This window comes from Schistocerca cancellata, chromosome 1 (assembly GCF_023864275.1).
Source record: "Schistocerca cancellata isolate TAMUIC-IGC-003103 chromosome 1, iqSchCanc2.1, whole genome shotgun sequence".
NCBI lineage: Eukaryota > Metazoa > Arthropoda > Insecta > Orthoptera > Acrididae > Schistocerca > Schistocerca cancellata.
This window is the reverse complement of record NC_064626.1, coordinates 871,936,326-871,954,293: the sequence shown is the minus strand read 5'-3', so window position 1 is coordinate 871,954,293 and position 17,968 is coordinate 871,936,326. Positions and strand designations below refer to the sequence as shown.

Here is a 17,968-nt window from a genome sequence, read left to right as displayed (position 1 = left end):
AGCCACGTCTCCATCCCTGAGTCAACAGATGGGAAAGTTTGCAAGACAACAACCATCTGCACGAACATTCGACGACGTTTGCAGCAGCATGGACTATCAGCTCAGAGACCATGGCTGCAGTTACCTATGATGGTGAATCACAGACAGGAATGCCTGCCATGCTGTACTCAATGACGAACCTGCGTGCATGAATGGCAAAACGTCATTTTTTCTGACGAATCCAGGTTCTGTTTACAGCATCATGATGGTCGCATCTGTGTTTGGCATCATCGTGGTGAACACACTTTGGAAGTATGTATTCGTCAATGCCATACTGGCGTATCACCCAGCGTGATGGTATGGGGTGCCATTGGTTATACGTCTCAGTCACCTTTTTGTTCGCATTGACGGCACTATGAACAGTGGACATTACATTTCAGATGTGTTATGACCCGTGGCTCTACCCTTCATTCGATCCCTGCAAAACACTACATTTCAGCAGGATAATGCACGACCGCATGTTGCAGGTCCTGTACGGGCCTTTCTGGATACAGAAAATGTTAGAGTGCTGCCCTGGCCAGCACATTCTCCAGATCTCTCACCAATTGAAAATGAAAATGTCTGGTCAATGGTGGCCGAGCAATTGGCTCGTCACAATACGCCAGTGACTACTCTTGATGAACTGTGGTATCATGTTGAAGCTGCATGGGCAGCTGTACCTGTACACACCATCCAAGCTCTGTTTGACTCAATGCCCAGGTGTATTAAGGCCGTTATTACAGCCAAAGGTGGTTGTTCTGGGTACTGATTTCTCAGGATCTATGGACCCAAATTGCGTGAAAATGTAATCACACGTCAGTTCTAGTATAATATATTTGTCCAATGAATACCTGTTTATCATCTGCGTTTCTTCTTGGTGTAGCAATTTTAATGGCCAGTAGTGTACTCTTAAAGAAGTAACTTTTTTTGTAGTAGACAACATGGTTTTCGACAAGAAAAAAATTAACACTTCTGCAGTCCTTGAAATTATTAATCAGACATTAACTGCATTTGAAAATAAGAATGCAGTCTCTCCTGAACTCTGCAGTTTGAGTAAGGCTTTTGACAGTATCCCCTATGACAACTTATTATCCAAACTACAGTATTATGGAATAAATAATACAGCAATGAAAATAATTAATTCTTATCTAAATAACAGGAGACAGTATGTATCAGTTCAAAATAGGCATTCTATATTGAAGAAAGTCACATTTGGTGTTCCTCAGGGCTCTGTCCTTGGACTGTTTTTCTTTATCACAGTGATCAATGATTTGCCACATTATGTTGGGTTTCGGTCAATTATCTGTTATGTGGACGACATGACTCCAATCACCACAAATCAAGATATGTTGGGGGTCATGCCAGAAATCACAGGATACTCTCTCCTTAATGCTAAACTGGTCCTCATCTAATAAACTACTGTGCAATCCAGAGAAAACTCAACACCTCCTGCCGGGACAAAAGTGGCACTATTCTGCTACATGTGGTCAGCGACTAATAAAAACCTGAATCAATTTATTACATGCTGCCCAACTGTAAACAATATTAATGGGTTCATTTACTTCATATAACAGGAGTTCTGGTGTTTTATCAGTTGACTATGATGTTGCTGTTATCAGGATAGAGAATAGCTTCAATTATCTGTTATGTGGACGACATGACTCCAATCACCACAAATCAAGATATGTTGGGGTTATGCCAGAAATCACGGGATACTCTCTCCTTAATGCTAAACTGGTCCTCATCTAATAAACTACTGTGCAATCCTGAGAAAACTCAACACCTCCTGCCGGGACTAATTAAAGATGTAGCAGCAAAATCTGTAAAACTCCTTGTGAATACTTATTGATTCCAAACTAAACTGGCAACCCCATATTAATCACATCTGCAGCAAGATATCAAGGGTGTCCTACCTCTTATGGAAATTACCTGATTTAATAAGAAATGAATTTCTGAGGATAGCTTACTTTGGACTGTTTTAGTCAAGTCACGTCAGCAATGTATTACTGATTCAGAAAAAGGTGCTATGAATAATGTGTAAAATTGGTCCTAGGGAACACTGCTGTGCTTTATTCATTAAGATCAAAATAATGGCAGTGACAAATCTTCATATCTATGCATCATTCATATATATGGAAGTTGACACAAGAAGCAAGATGTGTATAGACATTCCTAGGCAGGGGCTGACAAAACAGGCCACTGTCACAAAGTGAACTGTTTAAAATTTTTTAACAGATTGCCACATTCTGCAATCAATACGCTTTTCAACAGTTTGAAAAGTAAGTTGTGTAAATAGTTAATAAACAATCCATTTTACAGTTTAGGAGAATTCTTGGATATGAGTGGTGGAGAAATTGAGTTTTAGGAGTATGATACAGCTCCATACAACAGGTTAATACAGGAAAAATTATTTGTACATGCAACATGAACAGTAATTAATATAGTGATTGTTGTTGTATATCAAAGTAAGGCCTATTCTGCTACATGTGGTCAGCGACTAATAAAAACCTGAATCAATTTATTACATACTGCCCAACTGTAAACAATATTAATGGGTTCATTTACTTTATATAACAGAAGTTCTGGTGTTTTATCAGTTGACTATGATGTTGCTGTTATCAGGAAAGAGAATAGCTTCTTCACTTTCCACTTTTTTCCAGTGTCGGGAAAGTTATTGATATATATATTAAGAACAGAATTGCACTCTATACACTATCCTGAGGAATATCTCTTTCTTATGTGTTTCTTGTCTGACAGTCGTTTTACTAAAAATTTATCAGCAGCAGACAAGTGAACTATTTCCACATTTTGCACTCGATTCCAAGTGAGACTGGAACCACTCATTCACTGTTCTTCTTCTTAAGCTAGTGCTTGTAGCTTGCTTAGTATTATTTTATGGCTGACAATGTCAAAAATTTTGGAAAAGTCTAAGAAAATGCCTGTAACACAGTCATTCCTATCAAGAGCTTCAAGTACTACTTTTGTAAACTCTGTAATGGCCAATATTGTGCTTCTCCCACTTCAGCAACCAAAGTGTATGTTTACTCATATAACTTATTATCTCTCTTTCATGACTGATTAAATTATTTTTGAGAATGAAGATGATAGTAATACCGGCCAGTAGTTTTCAATGCTTTTTACATTACCTTCCTTCAGTAAGGCCACCACTCATGGATGCTGTAGGTACTCTGGGAAAATAACTGAACTGAAGACTTGTTTATTATGTTTGTAATTGTGCTTGAATACTATCTATGCATGTCTTCAGAACAGAGATGGGAACATCTTCGATGCTTGCAGACTTCTTATTTTTTAATTGTTGTATTGTCTCCCTGACTTCAAGCTCTGTTGTGGGAAACATCATCATTGTGCTTGCTTCATAGGTTAGTGTGGGTGCTATGTGTGTCATAGGAAGATTTTACTGTAGCTTCTCCTCAATAGCAGAGAAATAATCATTTGCAAAATATGCTTATTCCATAGGACTTTCTATTTCCTATCTTTAATTTGTGTGGTATTATACTTGTCTGCTTTTCCCAGTTTTTTGTTTTACACTACATCACAGTTCTTCACTTTTATTTTGTGCATTATATGTTATTTTGTCAGTGAATGATTTTTTCAGAAAGCAGTACACCCTTGTATATATTTTTTAATACTGGTGATAGTGCTCTAGGAATTATGAATTAGTGTAGTGCTCTTGCAAAAAACTGAGAACTTTAAATGTCAATGAGGACTTTCTAATACCTGCAGTTATCCATCTATTTTCCTTAGTTGCTGCAATTGAAATGACTAATTTTGGAAGTGCCTCCCCAAAGATTAATTTAAACAATGTGCAGAATTTAGAAGAACTTAGCATCAGCTTTTTTTCCATATGAATTTCATCCATGTTTGATTTGCCAATTCCTTTGAAAAAGTATGTATCCTGTGTTCATATAAAACTCCTTTTATAGTTCAGCATTCTTGCAGGTTTTATCAAACCTGTCTTTAGCTTTGTTATCTAACAGTAATGATCTTAAGTGCCAAGATCTCTTATAAATACTTTACAATTTTCCCTGTCAATGTCCATAAGTACATGGTCTAAAATTAAAGCTGAACTTTTTGATACTGTCATAGCAGTGTCTACTATTTGTGCCACATCAGAAGTGCTCAAAATATTAATAAAGTTATTGCTAATTTCACCCTGAACACCTGAGTTAATGTTCATATTTTCAATATTATTTTGTTAGTTTTGGTGACAGGATTTTTCCGGGACTTCAGTTAATTTGTTGAAAAAGTGTTCACATTACAACTAGGTGTGCAGTAAACACACAGAATTATTAACTTCTTAGTAGATGTCTAACTTTGTTAGTTCAGTGGCTGCCAATTAACAATATTTAGCTATGTTAATTGTGGACAGATTTTCTCTAGCTTTAAAATGTGTACCACTCGTGATACAAATACATGATCCCCCACCCTATAAGGTAATTCTGTAATAGCAACATGCACATTCAAATGAGGATAGTGATATATGCTGCAATTCATCATTTGTACACCAGTGCTCATGTACTGAATACTATCATACTGTTTAAGGACAGTAATTCAACTTCAGGCTGATGTACATTATTTTTAATGGACTGCACATTTTGATGAATAATAGATAATTCTGAGCAACTTTCCTTTGTGCTTGTGCACTCCAGTGTGGTATATTCTATTTTCTGTATACATGATGCAAAAATCTATAAGCTGCTTGAGACACTTGTAAGAGTGTATACTAAAGAAAAGGTCTAGTTCTCCTGCTCACAAGAAGAGGTATTTGGCCATGTGTGGTTCCATATCCACCCACTATACTCTTACTAATGATCACCACCTCCCTTTCCCAAATCCGTTGAGGTGTAGACTATACCTAACACAGCCCCATCTCCTGATAGTTCCCACTAACACCAGTGCAGTATGTGTCAGCCAGCAGTCATCAGTGCCATTTCCAGCTCTGCATTAACTCGTTGTACAGCACTGCCAAGACACGGCTGATCACATCAGAGGAACAGCTCTATTGTGCTCACATTGGTGGCACCAGTTAGGGAAGCTATCTTACCTATGTTGTTTGTCCTATCCCTACATAAGCTCCTCTCTGACCCACCCACTACTGATACCTGATCATCTTTTGTGAAATTCATGCACAAAAGTCCTAAATCCTCATTCATCTGATCCAGCCCAGCATTTGGCTTGAAAATGTTGGTGACTTGATACTCCTGCCCTAACTTCTCCTGTAATTGAGGGCTTATACATCTACCATGACTGCTGCCTGGTGGCAGTATACTCTCTCATAATATATGTGCCATTCCTATCATTCTTGCTCATTGGCAGAGTTTGCTGCACATATCCCATTCCTACATCATCTTAAGGCTCCTCTCTCCTCAACTCTGGCACCTGGAACCTGTTGCTGGTAGACACAACAGAGCTGTCAGTCTGCATTCTTCTCCTGCTAGCACTCCTACCAACCACCAGTTCCCAACCACACTCCTCACTACTACCTTCTCTCATCCTACTGTGATTCAACTGTGCCTGAAAGGCACAGATTTTGCCTTCCTGTTCCTCGATTAACCTAATACTGCCACATATTCTGCAGTTCCATGAGAGGGCCACAGTGACCTCCACAGAGTCCTCCCCACTACATTCCCTCCAGTGAAACCATTTACTGCAGCTCCTACAATACATCTCACCACTTTCCCATGACAGCTCCCAAAGTTTCCACTCATGGTCAAATAATATCTACAGCAAAGAAAAAAAACTTGAGCATGAAACACTAAAGGAATATTATGAAATAAGTTTAGTGTGTCATTTGCTTTTGTGTACAAAAACAAATGTGACATTTGGTGTTAACAATACATGATGCAAAGCAGTATACATTCCACTGTATGTGAGCTCAGGTAGATAGCAGCCAAACAACAAGTTAATATTGGTCCAGCGTCATACAACATCTCGTAATTTTTGTTGATTATGGTGCTCCCATGAGCCACTGCACTGAGTATCTTCCTGGAGTGAGTGATTTATACAAAAACAAGAAAAAAATGTATAGTGAACAAGGTCTCTATAGTGCATACCTTAGGAGCTATGTGCACTTGTTCATTAGGAGAGATGCGTTTCAAACTAACAAAAATGAACAAGTGGTCATAGCTATTAAAGTATGCATTATAGAGCTCATGTTTATTGCACATTTTTTATTTAATATATCAGCCTCGATTGCAATCGATTAGATGATATTAGATTACCACGATCGCTGACTGTGCTGCAATGTTGAAAGCATTTTTTATTTATTTATGTGTAAAGAAACTGTCTATAAAGTTTGTCGGTATTTTCTTGGGACACGCTGTAAACAAATTATCTTTATAAGCTACTGTTCTTTTATACTGGCAGAGTGTTACATTTTACTGAATACTGTGTGTACTGCCCTGACTATTCTATTCAGACTTAAAAGAATTCCAGGGTGCTTTGGAGACAAAGTACATCCTACATTTTATGTACTTTTCTGCATTTGTGTATAAAATGTTATATTCACTCTGTGTTGTCTATGTTTCAGCTATGATGCCTCTGTGGATCTTTTCTCTTGGCCATACAATATTTTCCCAGGCTCAGATCACTATTCCTTATGTACGAATTGGGACAATTGCATTTGGTTTACTAATTCCATTATTTATTGGTCTACTTCTACAAAAATTTTTACCAAAAGTTTCAAAATTTATGGTGAAGATTCTCAAACCTTTTGCTGCATTGCTTATCATATTTATCGTGATATTTGCAATCATCACCAACTACTATCTTTTTCATCTATTTTCTTGGCAAGTAAGTGCTACTTTATGTCTGCATAAAAATTGTGTAATATTGTTATGAATGTGACATGGCTATGAGAAAATAGTTTTTTATTATGCCTGTTGTATAGATAAATTATCTTTATAATTTCTTATAATAACACTATTAGAGAAGGAAAGTTGCTACTCACCATATAGCGGAGATGCTGAGTCGCCATAGGCACAACAAAAATATTCACACAATTGTAGCTTTCGACCATTAAGGCCTTTGTCAACAATAGACACTCTCTCTCTCTCTCTCTCTCTCTCTCTCTCTCTCTCTCTCTCTCTCTCTCTCTCCAACAAATGCAACTCGCACACATGTCTGCAGTCTCTGGCAGCTGAAACCACTCTGCAGTGTGTATATGTGTGTCTATTGTTGACAAAGGCCTTAATGGCCGAAAGCTGTAATTGTGTGAATCTTTTTCTTGTGCCTATGGCAACTCAGCATCACTGCTATATGGTGAGTAGCAACTTTCCTTCTCTAATATTGTTACAATCCGCCCTGGATTTTCTACTGTTTGATTTCTTATAATAAAGCAGTCTTATCAGTTAATTTTGAACAATTTGTTCAAGGCATGTAAAAGCAGTAAAAATACTGATTATAACTGTAGTAAAAGCACACTAATTATTATCTTACTCGTTAAATTGCAAATGATAAATAAAGGGTGTAAATTTGTACATTGAGGCTAGTATCATCTTACTTTCTGAGGAAAGCTCATGCCATCTGGATCCTCCACCCTCCCCTAACACCAACTTCTCCAAATTATGAAGATGGGAATTGTTGCAACTGTACGTACTTTAATCCCACAATCCTCCTGGCCTCAATCTTCACTAACTCATTGTCAAATGCCCATCTTGATCCCTGTCATCATGCTTCCCATTCACTGCTTTAATATACATCCACAGTGTTTTATCTGCAGTCTCACTCTTTCTGCAATCTATCTCCTACACTAAGGACCCCCCTCCTCACCCCCCTTCCATTCCGCATCTCATTGTGTGCCAGACACAGTTTGCAATTTTCATTGCCAGCATCAAGGTGGGCTCATTGGTGCCATTATCTAACGCCATGGCCCTACAAGTTATTAAGGTAAGATTCTAAATCGAAATAGTGCAACATCTGCACACTAACGTTATGGCATCTAAATTAAGAAAGAACAGTAATGTATCTATCTGCATACTTGTATTTGGCTTGAATTATCTAATGCTTTCTGTGAATCTGTAAAAACACAAGAAGTGATGACTGTATAATTACTGATTATTTGCTCAATTTTAGATACTGTTGGCGGGTATGGGTCTTCCTTGGATAGGATTTTTCTCTGGATTTCTGGCTGCCAGAGTTTTCCGACAGCCATCAGAGGACATAATAGCAATTGCAATTGAGACTGGAGTACAAAATACAGGCATTGCCATCTTCATGCTCAGATTCTCGTTGGGTCAACCTGAAGCAGACCTTACTACAGGTATCTATCTTATTTCAGAACATTGCCAGAGAAATACATTACATAAATACCATCACACAGTGAGATGACAACTATTTGTATTTACAGACATCCATACTTCGTATTCCAGGAGGAAGACATAAATATATAAATTGGCACTCACATTAACCTACTTCAGCAGATAGGAATCCATTGTACACTGCACATATAGTGCCTCATAAAACTGAAAACAATAATCCTACTTGCAGTAGAAGAAAACCATTAATTCAGAACTGACAGATTGTGAATCCATTCCTTTTACTCTTATCCTGTACTGCATAGATATATTAACTCTTAATAATATTAAATATTATTATGTATACCACAGAGCCATTGTATAAAGATGGGGAAAAAGTATGGGAACAACAGTGTTTCTCTTTGTTGAAACTGGCTGTGTTTAACCATATTCACTAGCAAAACAAAAATAAATTAGGGAGTACAGTATGATCATGTGACTGGATCTTGACGTTAATATATCTTTTTACTCATCACTATGTGCAGAGTGACCAAAATAAAACTGAGCCAAAAATGTTTTTGGTATTTTGTGACAACATAATATAAAGAAGATGAACAACTGTTTGGGTGCTTTCAGTAAGATGGGGCAACAGCAAAACCTTTACTTGACACAATTTCATGATGTGTTTGGTGAAGATAGGACAACCTCTGAGGTCACATTATCTATCTTCCTTTGATTTTTCACTGTAGGAAATATTAAAGGGTCAAATGTCTACAAACTGCCACACAGTGAAAGAGCTGCTACATGTGTCTCAAAGTTTGACAAACAGCACTGCTTCATTATTAAAGAAGACTGTTTCCAATATTTTCTGTCAAGAACAGTTCCCCAGTTTATTATCTAAGAGCAATTTTTTTCATTTCAGACTTACAGACTATTTTTGCACCAGTTTTATTGTGGCCACCTTGTACAACATTACTTGAAAAAGTCTCTCTTATAAAGCTTGTGTTTTGGTGTAGTTTATATGTTTTAACTTTGTCTGGACAGTGTTATTAAAGAGCGGTGTTGTGTAAATATAATTGACGTATTTTAGACTAGTGGTTCTATAACATAAATACCTTTCCACACTGCCACTAGTAAATGAAAAGTTATAAAACTATCAGATTTTTTTCAGTCAATGAATATTTCTTTTACAGTGGTGCCTGTAGCAGTGGCAGTACTGACTCCTGTCCCCCTGATCATCTTAATAGCAATCCGAAGACTGCGCAGGTTTGTTTATGATCTGTCTCGACCAGGTCCAGAACTTGAACCACTGGGTCAGCAGAATACCTCCAATAAACTGGCCCTTATTACTCATCCAGTTACAGAGGTGCCAACTAGTCATCCTTGACAAGAGTGATAAAGCATAGAAGAATGAATATATGACTTGCATGACTTGTATTGTGAGTGTAGTAATCGATAATTTGAGGTGGTCCACTGAAGGGCAGCACTGTGAATGTGGAAACCTGCTCGTGGTGGTTACTAATGAGCCATCTGTGATATTTTTCAACCAGACATCTAACATTTTTGGTGACTGTCACTAGTTATACATGTTGTATTGTGAAATTTTATGTACTGTTTTAGGAAAGAAATGTCTTTTCCAGAAAATGCATAAATTTTTGTCTGGAATTGATATGAACTTTATTGGTCTGTAACAGTTAAATAATTTCTTTCTCTCTCTCTCTCTCTCTCTCTCTCTCTCTCTCTCTCTCTGTGTGTGTGTCTGTGTGTGTGTGATGGAAATAGAATGGAGTGGAAGGCGTACAGAAAGACAGATGGAGAAGCCAGAACCAATTGGTCCTGAATTAAAATTTTAATACTTAACTGTAACTCCACATAATTTGAATATTTTTAAAAGCCACATTTGAAAAGCTTATAACTTTACTATGAGTTCAATGAGTGCACAGCATATGTTCTAAACATTTAATTTTATCAATATTATTTTCTTTTCCAGTAATTAATCTTTCAAACTGAATATAAGGACTAGGACATTTAACTGGAGATAGTAGGCATTGAAATTTTACATAATTATTTGTGCTGAATCTTAAACGTGATTTCAATTTTTGCAGTGATTAACACTGTAAGTGTATTTAAATTGCAAATGCAATGGCAAACACAAAATAAGCAGTTTCAATGTTAAAAATCAGAAAATGAGAAATATTATACCAAAAAATTAATAACTTTTATTAACATCTTACAATCTATGTCTTTTTTCTTTGAGTTTTAATGTAAACAGTCAAAAAAGCTATAGTGTTGCTTCAGTCTACAAACAATTACACTGTTGCATTGCAGAATGACTTTTTTACCTGGCAATACAGCTAACAGTTGTATATAAATTGTTTAATAGTTTATTGGAAATATTGATCAGTCATTTCCAGAATTCTAGAGTCTGCAGAAACCGTTTAGCCATATCACAATGCAACTAGCTTTGCATTTAAGGTGTGTAAGTCTTGGGTTTTACTTGTGCCATTCCACTAACAATGATTTTGTGATGGTAATGTGAAGGCACATTGGTTGCAGTCATACTTCTGTTATCAGAAACCAAGATATTTATTCCTGAAATTAAAACACTGCTTTAAGCACACACAAAATATCATACAGTAGATATAAATACTTTTTTTATATTTTAATATGCATTATTGTTGAAATGTAGTTTCTTTCATATAATGGCCAGGTACATGAAGTGGATAACTGAAGTAAATAAACATGGATTATTAAATTCTACATCCAAGTGTTTCTACAGTATTCACAAGAAGATCTGATTATAATTCAGCATATTATTTTAGTCAATTTTCATACAAGACTGAGTTGTAACCTGTGATATCCGTCCTTAATTTTTCATCTGTGGACATTTTCTTTGTTTGAGTCTCAGTATCTTAGTGATGAATATGATCATTTATAAAGATATGCATATATGTTCTCTGTATTACTAACTCTCTCACACTGTACAGTAGATAGATCTCAGCAAATGACACGATGCAGCTGCAACTATGTTCAACCACTTATCTGATGAAATTTTTGAATCCCAAGTAAGAAGAATTAACACACAAAAGATCTAGCACAGACATATTTAAATAAGTAAATGGAATATTGTAGTTAAACTGTGACATCCTAAACTGCTCCTTTCTGTAAAATTGTAGTTGTTATTTTTGAACTATGGTATGCTATTTGATTTTGAGATTTTATTTATGCAGATGTATGTTACATGGAATAAAGACTAGTTACATCAGCTGATAGTCGTTGACAATCATAATAACTGTTGCAGAATGAAATAATTGTGAATTTTCAAATGAGATTTGTCAGAGAGCTACTGAAATAAATTGGTTGATTTTACTGGCTAACTTATTGAGAAAAGCATGCACTCAATTCCACAATTTTGGTTCCATTATTCTTTTTTTTTTTAGTTTTTTAGATTTATTTCCTCATTTAAATGCTTTCTTCAACAATAGCAAAACTTCACCTTTCAAAAGTAGTGTGCTGTGGATCAGTATCTTTGCAGTGTTAATGATTATTCTAAGGATATGTAAATTAAATAAATTAATCAACTGTCCTGGCTGTTACAATTTCCTTGTAAGCAAGTAAAAGAATTGCTACCTGCAAATCTTCTGTCTGCTGACTGTGGGAACATCAGCCTCCTTCTCATACTTCAGATATTTCTATTGCCCAAATAAATAATATTAAAATAGGGCAGGGGGAAATAGCTATGAAAAAGTAACAGACAAATAGTTAAAGGAATCAGTCTACAGTGATCAGCAAACACACATTAAATGTGAGGTTGTGTTGCTACACTATGGAACAAATTTTGGATTACTCACCTGTACACTATTCCTCAGTAAGAAAGGTTAATGACATGACAAATAATACAAAACAAGATTATGAAATCGTTCAGTCCATAGAGAATAGTATTTATTGAAATGAGATGGACTATTGGATTTAAATATCAAGAGAGAATGTAGTTTGCTGTGACAAGTATCGAATACAGACACAAATGGGGGCAGCACAATAATTCTTACCACATCAGCATTTTTGACTGTGTGATACTGGCAGCTCATAGTGCAAGCCACATAATTGTGTAATAAAGGTGAGCAAAGTAACCATGAGCATACTATTGTGACAGAGCCACTTATTAATCTTAATTTACACAAGGTTGTTTTTGATTTCATGGGAGCCAGTTTATGTCACATAATTGTGGGTGCAACTTTCACACATCTCTGTAACAAAATGATACCTTCTAAGGCTTGCAATGGAATGGGACCCGCAGAGCATCTTCCTATGGTTTTATGGACTCTGACACAGCACAGCAGTGGGCCTACACAAGAGACAGTAGTTCTTGTAGCCCACTTTACCAGTGTGTCAGTGAAGATGGTTTCTGGTCTGACATGGCAGTGAGACATCCTGCATTTAGGTTAGGAAAGTTGTTGCGGCGCCAGGATGATGACAGGGAGAAAATCATCTACTTGCATGACATCGCATGTCTACACACAAAACCTATATTCAAAGGCTCTGAAACTTACTGGTTCACATTTTTTAATTTAACTAATGTGGAGGGGGGGGGGGAGGTTATTAAAAATAATACCCCCCTTCCTCCTTATCTGGTGGCCCTTTACCTACACAATACATCAGTGGGTCCAGACGGCTAAAGTTAATGTTAATGTATAAATTTGCCAGTTAGGTTTATTGACTTGTCAATTAATTATTCAATAGGCCCAAACTAATACGAGAGGAACAGAGGAGAATAGCTACAAACAAGTAGCAGATAAATTGTTAAAGGAATCAATGTATAATGACTGTGAAAAACAGAATAAATGAAACGTACTTTTGCTACACTATGGAATAAAATCAAATTGTAATTAAGTGTCATGTATTGATCTGTAATTACTCACTCTTTCTTTGTATGATGCTGGACTACACAGCAGCTGGAGCTTCTCCATGAGTTTTATACATCATAGAAAAGTCTCAAGTTTACAGCTGTTTTCTAAAATGAATTAATTTACAGAAATATCGACATTTTTCATAAAGTTGTTTAAATGATCATTTTTAATTATAGCTCTTTTAGAAACATTTGCAACAAAAATATGGCATGTCTCAGAGAAATTCACCAAATACCATTTATTAAAATGCATGAATAGAGTGACAAGCTTCAAATATGCAGAAATAATTATTTTAATATTAATGGCACTATAATAACGTAAGTTGGGAAGGAATCTGGATATTTCAATTGATTTCTTCTTCATATTGTCCACTGAAAAGATTTTACCTAACTTGTGCGCTAAATTTTCTGTATGGAAGGAAGCAACTGGCAGTCGATATTCATGTAAGTTTGTTTTCAGGTTTTAGGAAATAGCTGAAGGTGTCAGCTACAACAGAACTTATGGGCTCTTACCTGTAGCTGCTAGCATTTGTCGTGCTTGACAGCATACCGGACAAAGAGCTGGAAGACCATTTTGCATACAGAGAGCAAGATGATGACAGTGACAGTTACTAGAACTACAGCCTTTATGATGTGGAACTCATGCAGCCGTATTGCACTGGCAGAATCATCATCAGTGCAGTTTCTGTCTGTATCAGTTCCATTGAAGCTGCTGTAGTTGGCTGCTGTATCTTCCATCCATGGAGCCATCTGCATGAATGATAAGATTTGTTAGCTTCATTCAAAATATGAAATGTATTTACACATTGAACTCTGTATAGTCCTTAGCAAGCATGAAGCCAACTGGATTTGGAACAAGGCCAGTTAATATCTTACAGTAGCAGAAAAGGAGCTACTTTGAAAAATGCTACTACTTTTCATGCTTTTCAGCTTGTCTCTTCAGCTACGTTCATACTTTAGGCATCTGAAATACTGTTTCTCAGTAAGTATCAATAGTTCATTACAGTTCCGAAAGAATAATGTTGTCTTTAATTTAAATACTAAAGAAAGATCATCATTACACTTCAATAAAGCTGACCAGCTCAAAAATAGTTGAAGGATGTTGCTACCAAAATATTTGATCATTTATCTGATGATAAAAAAGCCTCACAAAGAGAGAAGCTAAACTTAGAAGAAGTCCTAAAAAATTTCTTCCAGGAAACTTATTGTATTTCTCACTTACTTAGTGCAGAAGAAGTAGGGCCTATGTAATTACTAATGTTACAAATGGCGTTCAGAAAGTAAAGAGCATTCTTTTCCTACAGAATTTTTTTTGGATATAATTAAATGAAACTGTATTTTATACATAATTTGATATCCAAGCTACTTTTCTATGTAGTCACCGTTCAAATTTAGGCACTAGTTGTACTGTTTTACCAGATTTTCTATGCCTTCCTCATACTTAGTTGCCACTAAGTTGATGAACCACTGATTAAGGACTTCTTTAAGCTCATCACCACTTCCACAGCATTGTCCATTCAAAAAATCTTCTAATTTGGGGAATAAGTGATACTCACTTGGGGCTGAGTCCAGACTGTATGGTGGACATTGAAACATTTCCCACTGAAACCACCGCAGCAAGTCCTGTGTCACTCCTGGTGCATGCAGACATGCTTTATCATGAAGGTGGTTGATTCCACTGATTAACATTTTGTGCTGCTTGTTTTTAATGGCACAGCAAAGTCATTGATGTATGTGACAGTAGGGTTTTGCATTTATGGTCTCACCTATAGGCTTGTAGTTGATGAGCATGATACCCGTGTGATCCCAAACCAGCATAGCCACAATCTTTCTGGTCCCCAAAATTATTTTTGCTTTTTTCGGTTTTGTTGGGGATTGTGAACTATGCCATTCCATTGACTTGCACTTTATTTCTGGTGTGATATATGATATCCACGTCTCATCACCAGTGACGATGCGATTCAAAAATTTATCACCGTCACATTTCATAGTGACTGAGAAATATTAGTGTAGTTGCTATTCATTCGGCCTGACAAAATTAAAGGAACCCACATGGCACACACTTTTTTATAGATCACACCTACCTGAACAATCTTGTACAACACAGCTTTTAAAATGTCTGGAAAGAATGAGTGCAGTCCACCAATTGTGAAATGCCTATATGCTTAGATTTTTGTTTCAATATTTGTTTTGAGTCCATCAGTCACCACTAAGGACCAGTGTGAGCAATCTTCATTCTTCGGTCTGCCTTTAAACGTGATACACCACTTCTGATCTGACACTTCATTCATCACACTACAATAAACCTCAGTTATCTGTTTGTAAATTTCAGTGGATTGGATTTTTTGTGCATTTAAAAAGTGGATAACACTGTCCACTTCATATTGGAGGGATTGTCAGTTTTGTACCCCTTTTGAAAGTCCCACAGCTAAGCAGTAAGCAAACGTATTGGATTGTAGCTGCCTCAGAATGAAGCAGTTGAGTACCCAGGTCAGTGGTCAGTTTTCAGCCCTTGCATGGCGGTGTGGTCATATGTCAAAATGTAAAGTTCTTTACTTTCCGAATGACTCTTGTACTAAACTATTTTCTTCATTTATGTAAATGTATCTGTAATCCCATGGAAAAAGTAAATACTAATTGTGTTAATTAACCTTTAAACTGATCTGTTCCATATCTTTACAACATGTCACTAATTCACTCATTAATCAGTAGATTCTTATTTGGTCTCACTTGACTATATTAATTACAGACTGTGAACTCATAATATAAGACAAATCAGTTGGATACAATGCCATAATATGTTTAACCACACATTAGAGTTTAGCAGAACAAACTGTCAATGTGACAGTAATGTTCTATTCATTTATCTGTAGATTCATAAGTCTCACTATTATATTCAGACACTCTTCCACAAAGGTGACTCTTCATGCTCACAGATAATAAAACATTCCTATTATTTACTTGTATATGGCTCCCCATTTTTTGCATATAAATATGAAACTGATAACAGTGAGATTTTTGGGGAAAATTTAAGTGTATACATATGAAAAGAATAGGGTAATGGGAAATGGAAGTTGTAGCAGACGAGAAACTCAATATCCTTAGATATAGATATTGAATCTGGAAGTGATACTGTTTAGGCAAGACTCAGCATCAGGGCTGGGCATAAAATTGTAATTGGAGCCATTTATCACCACTCAGATTCAGTTCTCCAAGCATACTGTAATCAACAGTGAAGACTTTAATCATCCAACATTCAATTGGAGAAATTATAGTTTTGTTAGTGGTGGGCATGACAAGGCATCCTGTGAAACATTACCAAATACAGTCTATGAAAACTGTCTAGAACAGATAATTTGGAACCCTACTCATGATGAAAATATATTGGATCTAAGTGACTATGATATGGCTGTGAAAAGAATTCTTACCAAAGCACAAAGGACAACTGAACCAAGTAGAAAAAATATACATTCAATAAAGCAGATAAAAAAGCAGTAGTGTCATATCTCAATGAGGAACTTTAAAAATTTCAGCTCAGGGCAGAAGCATGTAGATTGACCATACACTGGGTGAATATGTATCCAGTAGAAAAGTTCATAATAGCAGGAACCCTCCATGGTATACAGTCACTGTAAAGAAACTTCTAAAAGCACTGTAAAGAAACTTCTAAAAGAAACAGATATTACTGCATAACAGGTAGAGAGATGCTTAATGAAATGGTTTTGGTTTTCAACAGAACAATGCATGAAGCCTTCAATGACTACAGTAGCAGAATATTGTCAAATGATCTTTCTAAAAACCCAAAGAAATTCTGGTCCTAATAAAGGCTATTAGTGGCACCAAAAATAGTGTCTAGTCCCACTGCACCTAGAGATCCATGTAGGGAAATTTTCAAGGAATATAAAATCATGACTCTTCCATCCATTTACATCTATGAAAGTATATGCTTTCTGAAGTCTCACCCCCAGTTTTCTTTTTTAAACAGTGAGTTCCATGACTATACAACAAGACAGAGTAATGAATTTCACAGAGAAGTGCATAAGAAAGCCCAGTACAACAAGAGTGCAATATACCACCCAAAAATTCTCTATAGTGCTCTTCCCTTAAAAATAAAAAGAATTCAGCAGCTGAGCAGTTTTAAAAGTGAACTCAAAAGAATGTTAATCAGTAATAGTTTTTACAGTGTTAGTGAATATATGAATTCTTCAGAAAGATAGCGTGCCTTCACCTATCTTATAAGTTACTCATATACAAACTTGTGTCGTGGGGTAGACTCTTTTATGTACACACAAAAATTAATTAATCTGTCAATATAGAGTGTTGTAATCATTGTTTCTTGTTGCTGTCCATTATACACAGAATATATGTAACATATTTGTGTCCTATATTGTTACCAATTTATATCATGTAAGCTATAATTGTTTTGCCCATATATTTAATTCAGATTGTTCACTGATAGTTTTTACATAATATGTTGTTATTCATATTTTTTCTGTATGTAACACATGACAAATCCCATATCATTGTACATGATAAAACGGGTGCTCAATAAACAATAACAATAACAATAACTGAAAAGATAAGTAAAATAAGTATTAGTTTCAGTGGTTTGAGAACCAGCTGATTATTGCTAAAAAGTTGCAAAGATTGGCAACTTCCTTTAAATCTTCAGAAATATAAAACTGTACACTTCACATAGACTCAGTCATGGGTAAAGCTGCTGGTAGACCTTGTTTTACTGATAGAATACAGGGGAAACTGTGAGCAGTCTACAAAGAAGATTGCTTGC

At 36.0% G+C, this 17,968-nt stretch overlaps 1 protein-coding gene across 1 annotated transcript in view; it reads left to right on the top strand.

The window, feature by feature from the left end:
- Nucleotides 1-11,642, top strand: part of LOC126190126 (ileal sodium/bile acid cotransporter-like) — a 228,606-nt gene extending 216,964 nt beyond the window's left edge. Inside the window, exons 5-7 of the mRNA XM_049930996.1 lie at nt 6,569-6,831; nt 8,113-8,299; nt 9,467-11,642. Coding sequence (XP_049786953.1) covers nt 6,569-6,831; nt 8,113-8,299; nt 9,467-9,660 — 644 coding nt within the window. The 3' untranslated portion in view covers nt 9,661-11,642. The remainder of the gene's footprint in view (nt 1-6,568; nt 6,832-8,112; nt 8,300-9,466) is intronic.
- Nucleotides 11,643-17,968: the final 6,326 nt, after the last annotated feature.